Source organism: Diadema antillarum, unplaced genomic scaffold (genome assembly GCF_040938485.1).
Source record: "Diadema antillarum isolate AM-2024a unplaced genomic scaffold, OU_Dant_1.0 seq00001609_RagTag, whole genome shotgun sequence".
In the NCBI taxonomy this organism is placed as follows: domain Eukaryota; kingdom Metazoa; phylum Echinodermata; class Echinoidea; order Diadematoida; family Diadematidae; genus Diadema; species Diadema antillarum.
In genome coordinates, this window is record NW_027272322.1 from 217,439 (window position 1) to 229,674 (window position 12,236).

General features: G+C 40.1%; 1 protein-coding gene across 1 annotated transcript; it reads left to right on the forward strand.

Annotated features, from left to right (window-relative positions):
* Positions 1-819: 819 nt before the first annotated feature.
* Positions 820-11,258, forward strand: LOC139711101 (succinate--CoA ligase [GDP-forming] subunit beta, mitochondrial-like). Its single transcript, XM_071623017.1, has 11 exons — positions 820-946; positions 2,761-2,908; positions 3,499-3,598; positions 4,181-4,271; positions 4,744-4,896; positions 5,519-5,608; positions 6,797-6,893; positions 7,911-8,072; positions 8,482-8,624; positions 9,040-9,160; positions 9,909-11,258. The coding sequence occupies exons 1-11, from the start codon at positions 881-883 to the stop codon at positions 10,016-10,018; spliced, it is 1,281 nt and encodes a 426-aa protein (XP_071479118.1). The 5' UTR covers positions 820-880; the 3' UTR covers positions 10,019-11,258.
* Positions 11,259-12,236: the final 978 nt, after the last annotated feature.

Genomic DNA, 12,236 nt, shown 5'->3' on the forward strand with positions numbered 1-12,236 from the left:
ATTTTTTATTTATTTATTATTATTTTTTTTTTTTTTGGGGGGGGGGGGGGGGGGCTGCTGGCAAACGGGGAGGGGAGGGGGTCCGCAGAACCCCAGACCCGCCCCCGCATTAGGAGCCTGCTTCCCCCGACCGCGTTTTTTTTTAGACGGCACAGATTGGAGCATGGCGCGTATTAAACCTATTAGGGTTTAGGGTTTAAGGGTTAGGGTTAGGGTCCCCAATCTGTGCCGTCTAAAAAAAAACACGCCCCCCCCCCCCTTCCCGGCCGAGTGTTTTTTTTAGACGGCACAGATTGGGGAAACTAAAAATCTATCGGGGACCCTATCCCTAAACCTAACCCTAATCCTAATCCTAACCCTAACCATCAAACCCTAACCCTAACCCTAACCCTAACCCTAACCCCAACCCTAACCCTAACCCTAACCCTAACCATAACCATAACCAAAACCCCTAACCCAACGTTTTTCCCATAGGTTTAACACGCGCCATGCCCCAATCTGTGCCGTCTTAAAAAAACGCCTCCCGGCCAGTTGTGGAGCTCCGAGCGCCAGCATGTTCTTGGTACATTGTGGAGTAAGGAGGTCTAGCGCCATCTAATGCAACAATACGGCATGCATCGTATCCACTTGATCGTATCGGATTGTATTGTTATCGTACGTGTGCCTCAGGGCCGACCAGTGGGGCCGACTCATACCGTGCGATTTCTGGCGATGCGACATCGCACAATGTAAAATCGCCTGATCGCACAGTGTGAGTCGGTCCTCAACAGCTCTTTCGTCGCGTCGCGTCGTGCACTCGTGGTACGTCGTGGTCTAGGCTACGAGGTCATCGCTTTGACATCCGATACGGAATCGGCAACTCGAACTCCCTCAAACCAAGATGGCTAACGTTACGAGAGCTTTTGTGAGGTGCAGGAATAGTTTAAAGACATTGCTGCAAGCTAATGTGAGTTTTCAAGTGTCTTGTCTTTCGGCGGTTGCCGCAATATTCTTCCCAAATTGCAGTGTATGTGTTGGTTACAGAAAGGTGGCAGTGGTGTGGTCCCACTAATTTATTGTGATGTATGGTATCAAGTCAGTGCGGTAAATCGGCCACTCATTTAACGTTACGTCGTTAGAGGGCCCTCCCTAGGCAGGGGGTCTAGACTATTTCATTCTCAAGTCTAACGTGAGGCCTATATTTACTGAAGATCTAGAGTCTAGTAGTAGGACTACGTATAAGCTAGCTAGACGAGTCTAAGTACTTATGCCTATAATACTTGACTTGTAGATCAGTCCGGGAAACCCGCTCATGAGGACCGCTCGCGCGTACGAGGACTTCCCCGCCTCATGAGGACCGCCCCCACGCCTCATGAGGACCGCCCCCATGCCTCATGAGGCCCGGGGGGAACGCCTCATGAGGCCCCCCTATTCACTTCTACTCATCTCACATCTGCGTATAAATTGTCGCAACTTTGCACGTTGATTTTTTGTTACACACACATGTCCACTATCCATGATGAAAAGAAGAAAAAATCCTAGGCCTATCTGTTTTTTTTTTCAAAAATCGAGTTTTAATCAACCGATGCAGAGCGCCCATTAAAACACGTGTGTTTTAATGTATATGTATATGTATATACAGTAAACCTCGCATGAGTCGAAGCTCTCGGGACTGACAAAAATGCGTCGACTTAAGTGAAATTCGACTCTCGCGAGAGTCGATTTTTTTTTCGACTCACAGTTATGTACATGTATTATAGTACATTTACATGCATGTGTGTGTGTGTGTGTGTGTGTGTGCGTGCTTGTGTGTGTTTGCATTCAAATTTGTCTGTTCTTGAAGATAATGTTCTTATTTTGTTCTAAATTGAACATGGAATTTGTATCAATACTAGTAGTTAAACGTAGTTCTGAGAATGTCTGCGCTAATGTGGCAATGTGCATGTGCTATGTCTATGGTGCAACATAGGTAGCCATCTCTGCCAACCTACCCTGAGACAAACACTCTCCCAGGCCCATCCTACCTCCCATTGAACAAAACTATACAGCCAGCCGGGCGCGCACAAACAAGCTCCACCCACTTGGCCTGTCACTAAAATATTAAAGCAGCGATTGGTTGACCAAGGAGTTCTGGCTTGACATGGATAAAGTATGGATGTGCTGTGTGTATGGATAAAGTATATGGATCGATGTGCTGTGTGTATACATGTATACATGTGTATGTATTCGACATGCGTGCAGAGCGGTACGGTGAGTGTGCATGCTTACCTGCAGCAGGCCAGGGACGGGGTTCTGCGACATGCCGATTTTTTTGTTCTCCTCTAAATGTAATGAGAATGCCAGACAAATCTTCTTCGGCTCAAGTGATGTAAACTACGTGTATTTTGTACAAAAGGGACTGACTGTTTTACTTCGACACAGCCGAAATTCGACTCTCGTACTTCGGCTTATCCAAATATTTCTTAGAGAAAATACGTAGGGAAAAATCGGGACTTTTATTTTGCTTCGAGTTAAGTGATTTTCGACTCACTCGACGTCGACTTATCCGAGGTTTACTGTATATCCGTTTTCAGTGGTCATGGAGTTTAATACCAAGACTTGAAAAAAAAAAAAAGAGGGCATTAACTGATGATGTCTCAACAGTATCAGCAGCTAGCAAAAAGACTGTTCTAAGAGTTCACTGATCTCTGGCAGATGAAAGAGTGGTTCCTATTCATTAAGTTAATTCTTTTATATCCAGATCTAACTCCAAAATTCTCATTGTTCTTAACTTTCTGGAAGGTTGCTGTTGCTAGTGTAGCACCAGTGAGGCACCTGAATTTGCAAGAGTACCAGAGCAAGAAGCTGATGCAGCAGTATGATGTGACAGTCCAGAAATTCAGGGTGGCTGATGAGGCCCAGCAAGCTGTTCAACAGGGCAAGGAACTTGGTAATGCTTGGTTTTATTTGTCTCATGGTTGTGGTCTGGCCCCATGGCGAGCTGTTTCAAACTATCAACAGTCAATTATTTCTTGTTGTCCAACTGTTTTGTGCACATTTTGTGATTACAAATGTATAGATTCAGCAGCTGTGTCCTTTTCCATCTCAACAAACAAGTTGCTACACTACAGGGCCAGTTACTTGGCATAAAATATTCTTTTGTAGCAGCTGGCAGATGAAAAGCATGAGCTGGGTTAGATTTTGAGCAGAATAAATGTGTGAAGTTTTCATTTTCTCAGTGTCTGTTAAAGTCATTACCATTTAGTACAATATAAGAGTGCTATGTCAATAGTCAAGTTCATATGTTCTTGCAAATTGTGATAAATTTTAGAGCCAATGATTCTTAATGATGAACTTGCATTGTAGTTAAATGGAATTGACATAGCTTGTGTGTCCATCCCATTTGATTAGATGTAATGTGGAGAAGAAATTGAATAGATGTTTTACATTTGGTTTAGAGTATCCCAAAGGCTACATTCACATATCCATTGTATTAGGTTGCTCTGCAGTCATGTTCTCAATCCTCACGACTTCATACAGATGTCCATGAGATTGTACTGAAGGCTCAGATTCTGGCTGGAGGTCGAGGCAAAGGAACATTTTCCAGTGGTCTGAAAGGTGGAGTGCACTTAACAAAGAAGTAAGTTAAAGAGTCTTTTATTGGGTGGTAGAAGGCTTCACGGTGCACCACGTATTCTTTCTGGAGTAAGTGAGTGGCCCTGAAAAGGGCCTACCCAATCCCTGGGGATTGGGGATTGGGTAGGCCCTTTTCAGGGCCACTCACTTACTCCAGAAAGAATACGTGGTGCACCGTGAAGCCTTCTACCACCCAACGTTCTACCACCACGGAAGCCTTCAGAGTCTTTTATTCTTGATGCCTTATCCTCATAGTCGTGCTGTAGGCAGCACAGCGGGCAGCATTTGTCACATTGTTTGTAAGTCTCAATTTCGCATTATGCGTAACTTTTTCTGTCTTTTTTCTTCTTTTACCACAACAGGTTGGGCTTGGGGCATCATATTGAGAGTTGATTTAAGTTTGTGTGACCATACAATGGAAAATTGTGTAGAAGATTGAGTATTCATTACCATCAGTGAATCAAAGGTTAGAGGTCAAAGTCAATGATCCTTGTTCATCCTACGTCCTCAAGACTGCATAACATGCATTGTGTGAAATTGCTTGATATACATGTGTGGTGTGTGTGTGTTCTTGACTGTTTGACAGCCCTGATGATTTGGGACCACTTGTGGAGCAGATGATTGGATCCAAGCTGGTGACAAAGCAAACCACAAAAGATGGAGTTCTTGTAAAAAAGGTACTTTCGACTTATGATTATATCTTTATGTGCAAGACTTTTGCAAAATCTTTGCTAAGTTCACATAAGTACCTGCATGCAATGCTTACATTATACACACAAGTGTACTACAGGAAGAACATGTAGTTTTTCGTTTGAATTATGTGTACATTCATGAGTCAATCGACAGAGAAAACGGAAGAATTTGAGAAGTGACAAGTGGCCCGGATTTATTAGATAATGTTTACTCCAAAGTGATTAATGAATGATCAAAACTGTAATCTACTTTTTGACCTTAGTTCCATGAGGTGATTAACATATATCATATGTGAATTGATTCATAGATGATATGAATCGCAAGTACAGTATAAGCAGGTCATGTAGGTAAGTGTTGCTTTGAATTCATTTGATTTGATGTGATATCAACGTTTGAATATTTTTTGAATTTAAAGAAGAGAACAAGTGAGAAATCCGAACTGTGTTACATGTATAGGTGATGGTTGCAGAGGCACTGGACATTGAGCGTGAGACTTACCTGGCCATCTTGATGGACAGGGGGATGATGGGACCAGTCATCATTGGTAGTCCAGCAGGTGGTGTGGACATTGAGGACGTTGCGGAGAAGACACCCGAACTCATCTTCAAAGTGAGGCTCAAAAAGTTTTTCCAAATTCTGTAGGTTTTTAGTAGTTTTTCTGACAAATGAATCAGGAGACTGATCCAAAAGAAGTAAAGTAAGCTTGGATTTTCAAAAGTATACATTTGACTTGTAATGCCATATGTCTTGAATATGTTTTGTTTTATTTTGTTTTATTTTGTTTTGTGTCTTGGTTGTTTGTTGGTTGGTTGTTTTTTTCAGTTCCCAAATATGATAATTGTGCACTCTGGCTTTTCCATAACCTGCAGCATTTCACAGGTTTTAGTACTCTAGTGTAAAAAGTAGAATGTGCTGAATTGTGTACAATTGATCATGCAATATGTTTGCTTTATTGATTATTATGTGGAAGTTAGCTCACATAACTATGTGCTAATGAGGACTCAAACCCATAAAATGATGGTTAAAAATCAGAATGGCAAATCTATAACGGCATACCTTAAATCATTACATTGCTGTGTACCCTTCAACTCATACTTTACATGATACCATTTTTTTTCTTTCATTTGCCTCTTTCTTTTTATGTACAATGTATTTCTTCATCCTCTGTCTATTCCTCTCATTCTTTTTCCTCTTTTATATCTTATTGTTGTTTTTGATTGTGTGACCCTAGGAACCTGTTGACATCAATATAGGTGTCACAGATGAACAAGCGTTGAGAATGGCAGAGAATTTGGAGTTTAAGGGAGATCTAATTACAGTGGTAGGTATTCATGTATTTGACAGTACAGCACCTTTAACTTGTTGAGGACGGGCTGATTTTGTTACAACACGCATTTCTTGTAGACACTTGCCTGAGGTTACTCGGGACTTGTCCTCAACGGGTTAAGGGGACATTATAGTAGATTGAAATGCTTCCACTCACTTGTTTATTGCTTTGTAAGTTGCAACCAAGGTGTTATGCAGTGCTGTCTCTTGAAAATGAGTTCGCAACAGGATCATCAACAATCTTGCCGTAAGGAGCAATTATAAGCAATTTGAATATCTATATATATATATATATGTATAAAGTTTGGAATCATTTACAATATTCTGATTGCAAATCTGTATAGATAAGTAAACTGTGATGTTCTTTGATGTTCTTTGGTAAGTTGAAAAGTTATGCTGCAAGATTTCTCCCGATGTGTCTGTCAACGGTTAAGGTCAGGTTCTGAAATTTCACTTCTGCACCAAAAACTTGATTTATTAAAATAATCAAATTTGGTAGGTGAATTTCTTTTATTACCTGCGAATTGACTGATCAAAGCATTGTGATGATTACTATGATGTATTACAATGTAAAGACATTTTAAAATAACCAATTAAGGATTTTCACCAGAAGGGTAGTGATACATTATGAACATCATTAACGTATTGATAACAAAAGAAAAGAAAGCAAAGGAATATTTCAATCTTGTCAGGTAGGTCAAGATATCACTTAGCCACAAATGGATACATTTGCCATGTGTCATCCATGGAAGTAAATGTAATGAGAAGAAAGGAAGACTTGAAGAAAAAACAAGTTCTCCCCCGTATATCTTTTGTACCATCAAGAATCCAGTGTTATAAAACTTGTTTAACCCGATTGGGTGTGCCACTTGCAGAAAATGCTGTCCATAGATATGGCACTATTTCGTTGAGGGCATACTCACATGCAGGTTCTGAGAGCCTCAAAAACTTATTTTGATATCACTTTACCCTGTGGGCTTCAATGTTTTAGATGAATGCAAGCATAATGGAGGTAGGTTTTATTGAGTTAACTTACGCAACGTGGTTTAAGCAAGAAAAGTGGAGAGGGAACTCGGGTTCTGCAGAATCCTATCCCCTTTTGAGAATGCAAGTTATTTTTGCTTCTGTAGAAATCCATTGTTCTCAGTGGTCAAGAAGTATTCTTTGCTGATGCCACCCACAGGCAGCTGACCAAATCAAGAATCTGTACAAGCTCTTCCTTGGAGTGGACGCTACACAAGTAGAGGTCAATCCATTTGGGGAGACACCAGATGGACGAGGTAAGAGTGATTGAGAACCCACACTCTCGTGTTCTTTTAACTTCCATGGAAGTTAATAACAGTGGATAAAGTGATTTTGTGTGGTAATCTTGAGTAATATCAACAAGAAGCCAACAGACTGAATATGAACTGCACACTTGATACTACATTGTCTTAGCCAAAAGACTGAGCATTGATATACATGTATCACTGTTGAGATTTTATTTCTGTGCTTGATTGTGTGTTAGTCTTCATATGTTGTATTTGTATCATTAAGCAGGGCTGCACACTAACACATTTTTTTCTGCTGGTCCGACCTCTCTATCGGACCAGTAGGTACCCAGTTTTTCCAGTTTTCACTGGTCTATTCCTGAAAAAGTTACTGATCCGACAGTGTCTTTGACTGGTGAGGGACCATTATTTTGGCCAGTGCCAGTGTGCAGTGTTGCATTACGGGCTCATGGAGAATTTGTACATGTCATGCCATCTAAGAGAGACTTCTTGTCTATTGTAGTTGTTTTGATGTAAAACATTCTTGGCATAATCAGATGCAGCTGAACAGGTACACATTGACAGATACAGAGTTATAAGAAAAAGTGAATGAACATTAGTATGTTTGTTTGTTTGTTTTTGGTCGGATGTGTAAAGTGCTACCTATTAAACCTTATTTCAGCTGTGTTTAAGCATAGAATAATTGAAATTTTAAATATAAGTGTGATTACATTCACTCTGCAATTACTAGGTATGTGAGAAACTACAGGCATGTGCAATATGCAGAGGGTTACCAAATAATGCATGATCTGTGTGTCTCAATGGTCTTTAGAATAATGGCATAAAATCTGGTAAAAAATATTTATTTTATGATCACTTTTTGACATTTCCTGAAGCAAATGAAATATGGTTGCAGTTCTGAAAAATGTGTGTTATTTGCTGGTGGTTTGCAGAATTTTTCACTGGTGAGCTGAGATTGGCTGCTCGTAAGAAGGGATGGCACAACATGATTATATCATATTTCATTCCTTTCATATTTCATTCCAGTTGTATGTTTTGATGCCAAGATCAACTTTGATGACAATGCCGAGTTTCGACAGAAGGAAGTCTTCGCCATGGATGACCAAACCGAAGCCGACCCCAAGGAGGTCCAAGCGGCTTTACACAATCTCAACTACATCAGCATGGACGGCAATATAGGATGCTTAGGTTTGTGGAGAAGCTGCTTTTACAATTCTGTTTCACTTTCATTTTCCAAAGACATCTTGCAATCATGTGACTGCAGTGGTTAATGAATATTGATGTACAGTGCACTCCCGTTACAACAAACACTGTTAAAACGGAATTCTTGTTAGAACAAAATCAAAATTGAGGTTCCAAAATTATAATTCATATGTCTTTACACAGTGTTCTGTTTGGTTGTAACAAAATTTCATTATATCAAAAGAAAATTGCCAATCTAAAGGACTTATAACAGGATTTATAACAAGAGTATACTTTATCTAGTTTGCATTTATATCCTCTTGTAACACAACATACCAATAAATCCCCCAAATTTAGAACTTGCCATCTCTAGTCATGTCATAATCATTATCTCCCTGCAATAAATCTCCTTCAGTCAATGGTGCTGGTCTTGCCATGGCAACCATGGACATCATCAAGCTTCATGGAGGAGAGCCAGCCAACTTCCTGGATGTTGGTGGTGGTGTCGGGGAGAAACAGGTGTTTGAGGCATTTAAACTCATCAGTTCGGATGATAAGGTGAGAATGGATCGGTTAGGTCAGCAACATGTAGATGGCATATCTCACAACTAGCAAACAATCTCTTTAGAATCTTTTACAGTGTTAGGCAATACCAGTTAGCATTGGCTCAGTGGATACTGTTAATGCCTCATTCAATGTAATGTTGACTGGAATGTTACCAGACAAACTTTGTGATGTGAAGTGTTGCGGTGTGTTTTTGTGTCCTTCTTGTCTTTCAAGAGCTGAAGTGTCCTTTCTCTTGGATAAGCTGTGGAGATTGGACATCCTTGTGGGGAGGAGAACTGCATCCCTTTGGTGCAAAATATGCTCTTCAAGCTTATCTCTCCATGAATGTGGGAGAAATACCTGTTTATTACATCCTCCTCACAATCAGTCAACTGTATGTCTTTTATTGTCTGTTTGCCTCCGTTAGGTAAAGGCCATCCTCGTCAATGTCTTTGGCGGCATTGTTGACTGCTCCACCATCGCCAATGGGATCACCGCTGCCTGTCGAGGAATGGACCTGCAGGTGCCCCTGGTGGTCAGATTAGCAGGTCAGGGAAGTGCATGTACCAAAACATTGCCTTTGCTTCTCTTAAAGTCTAGTAGTAATCTTTTACACCCCTTCAACTTCCACCAAAGTTAATCTGAACTTGATTTTTTTTTTTTTTTTTAAATAGCATGTGTAATATATAGCTCAAATTACCATTATCACAGCAGCTGTGAACACAAAGGAATTTTCTTAAAACTTTAAATGCTTTCATTGTCTTGCATTTCCATTGAAAATTATATGTAATGGTTGCTTTTATCAAAATATTCCAGTAGGACTAAATATGCAAACATGCAACTCATTGACCCAGATTTTTGTATCACAAGAGATATATTTCTGAAAAGACCACTACTATGATATCGAGTTTACCCTTTTTATCTCAACGAGTAATGCAACTTTCATATTTTCCCATGTTGCTGCTACAAGTTGTAAAATGAAGGTTGGAATGAATCCTCGTCTATTCATATTTAGTCTTTTGTCTACATATTTATTCAATAAATTTTCACTGGAAAAAATGATATGAAAGAGACAGTCAACACTCCTCAAAAGAAAATGTTACATGTAGCTTTGTATTTGTTCATTTCAGAAATTATGAATGCGTCATGTGAAGTGTGTATTCTGTGTAGTGCCATTCTGTTCAGTGTAACATGGTACTGGCATGTTATCAAAATTGTCAGTTTAGAAGATGCTCCACTTTTCATTTCAATGTTGACGTGTTTTTCTTTGATTTCTCATATTTGTTCCCTTTTCAGGATTTAATGTGGACAAAGCGAGGAACATCCTAAAGGAGAGTGGCCTTCCTATAACGACAGCAGAGGATCTAGAGGATGCTGCCATTAAAGCTGTGGCTTGCCTGAATTAATCCTTTCAAGTTTGACCTGCATATGTGGTGAAATGACGGCCACAGAATGCATGATGATTGTGTCATAAAAAGAGATTTTAGATAAATATAGATATACTTCAAAATATGAGCTCTTGGATGAGCTTTGAGAGAGTTTCAAATCATGGAGAAATCTCGAACTCTTCTTATTGACTTGAAACCCCCGTATGCTTGTGGAAAACCACAAGATAAAAGTTTGCTGAACTTTTCAGCTTCCATGATTGCATGAAAGAAAGATTTGTGGTACAAGAATGCAAATCAGGTTAAAGCATGACACTGGCCCAAAACCAAAGATGGGACAATCCAATTACAGTGTTTTTATTTGTCTTTTCTTTTTCTTGTCATTTCTATATGGAAATCTTGATAGACCCACATGCTTAAGTCTTTGTTATCGATTTGCAGCTCACATGATTTCCATCAAGTGTATGATCTCATCTTGATGTAGCCAGTCCACAAGCACAAGGATTCTTGTACTATGTGTAATGACTTTTAGAACAGATTGCGACAATGCTCAAGTTGGGGAAAAAATGTTGCCAAAACCATACTCTGGGATACTGAGTAAGCCAATACGTGTAGTTTTACATATCATCATTACCTTTGCCTTTTGAAAGGGAGGGTATCATAGAGGACATGTATTATCCCTGTCAGGATAATGTTGCTCCATTTGCAAGACTGTTTGTATTTATAATTTCTTTCCTGATACATGTTGCATTGAAGGAGTATTGATGCAGATTTAAAATCAAAGGCTTCCAAATGCTGGAACTTAATTCATTTCAAAGCTTTGTTTGCTCTCACAAGGGTGATGTACATTTTACATTTTGCTACAGGGCCATGGTAGAATTTGTGTTCTGCTGTGCACACTTTTGTTGATGGTATTCAATTCATCATAATGAAGCATTGAATGTCTGTTGTGAACCCTGTATTTATGATGGCAGATCAATGGAGAGCCCCCGCGTAGTTCATATAACCTAGACAGTCTTTACACGCAATGCCCGCCACTGGTCACTTCGACTAATTTTCAGGTATGAACAGGGGTAAGAAAATTGGAAGGTGTGGCTTGAAACTGTATTTTGCCATTTTAGAATAATACAGGAAATATGCCTCTGACATTGTGTAGTAAAAAATGTTCTTCTGCTTCTCAAGTTTTGAAGCCAGTCTGGTAGTCGCTTCTTTGCATATTATGCTACTCATATCAGCCGTGTTTGCATGTTATTGCTGTATTGCCGAGTACTGCTTCCATTTTGTGGGATATTTAATTTATCTTGCATTATTATTTATTACTATTATTATTTTTTATTTTTTATTTTTTATTTTTTTTTGGGGGGGGGGGGTGATATTACTGAGCTTTAAGCAGACCCCCTTTCTCATTCCACTGGAGGAAAGTGCTGTACTAAATGTACACACAGTATTTAGTCCTACTGCACTGGAAATTACCTTGTATGTATGGTGTGTGTGTGCAGTGTCTTAAAAGCTACTGCTATTGAATGGAACCAAAACCCCAAAAATCGGGTAAAGATTTGAAAGTACCTGGACACTGTCTTTTTTTTGGAGGGGGGGGGGGTTGAGGGGGATGATGTAGCAAATTTCAGGAATGCATCAAAAAATGTGTATTGCATGTGGCAACACAGATACTATTAGTTATCCCCTGCTTGTTCACGAAATATGGGCAAATATCTACGGTCTGGTGCCATATTCCATGAGGCCGAAGGCCGAATGGAATATGGCACCAGACCGTAGATATTTCCCGTATTTCGTAAGAACAAGCAGGGGGTAACAATTTTATCTTTTAGTGTAAGTGCTAACCTTCTTCTTACTGATTTCCTCTTGTGAATGATGTTGAAATCGCCGGCTGTCAGCCATGACCATGTTGTCTTTATAGGCCTACGTCTCGCGAGCGAGCTGATTACTGCATGCGATGCGCGCATACTGTACACGTACAAGCCATATAAGATACTGCAGTGCAGTAGCCAGATAAGTTGCTGTTGTTTATCAAGCGTCTAGTGGTCTCAGGTTATGTGCGCAATACGCAATCTGGCTTATGTCATCTGAGAGCAACGGGGTAAGATCGAGTCGATTGAAGTCTCCCATGACAAGGATGCCGCTATCGGGTTGATGGGAGAGGATGTGGTCGATTGTCGAGCTGAGGTGCTCAAGTAGAGTTGGTGCTACGGGACTCCGTGGGGGTAGTAGAGTGAGCAAA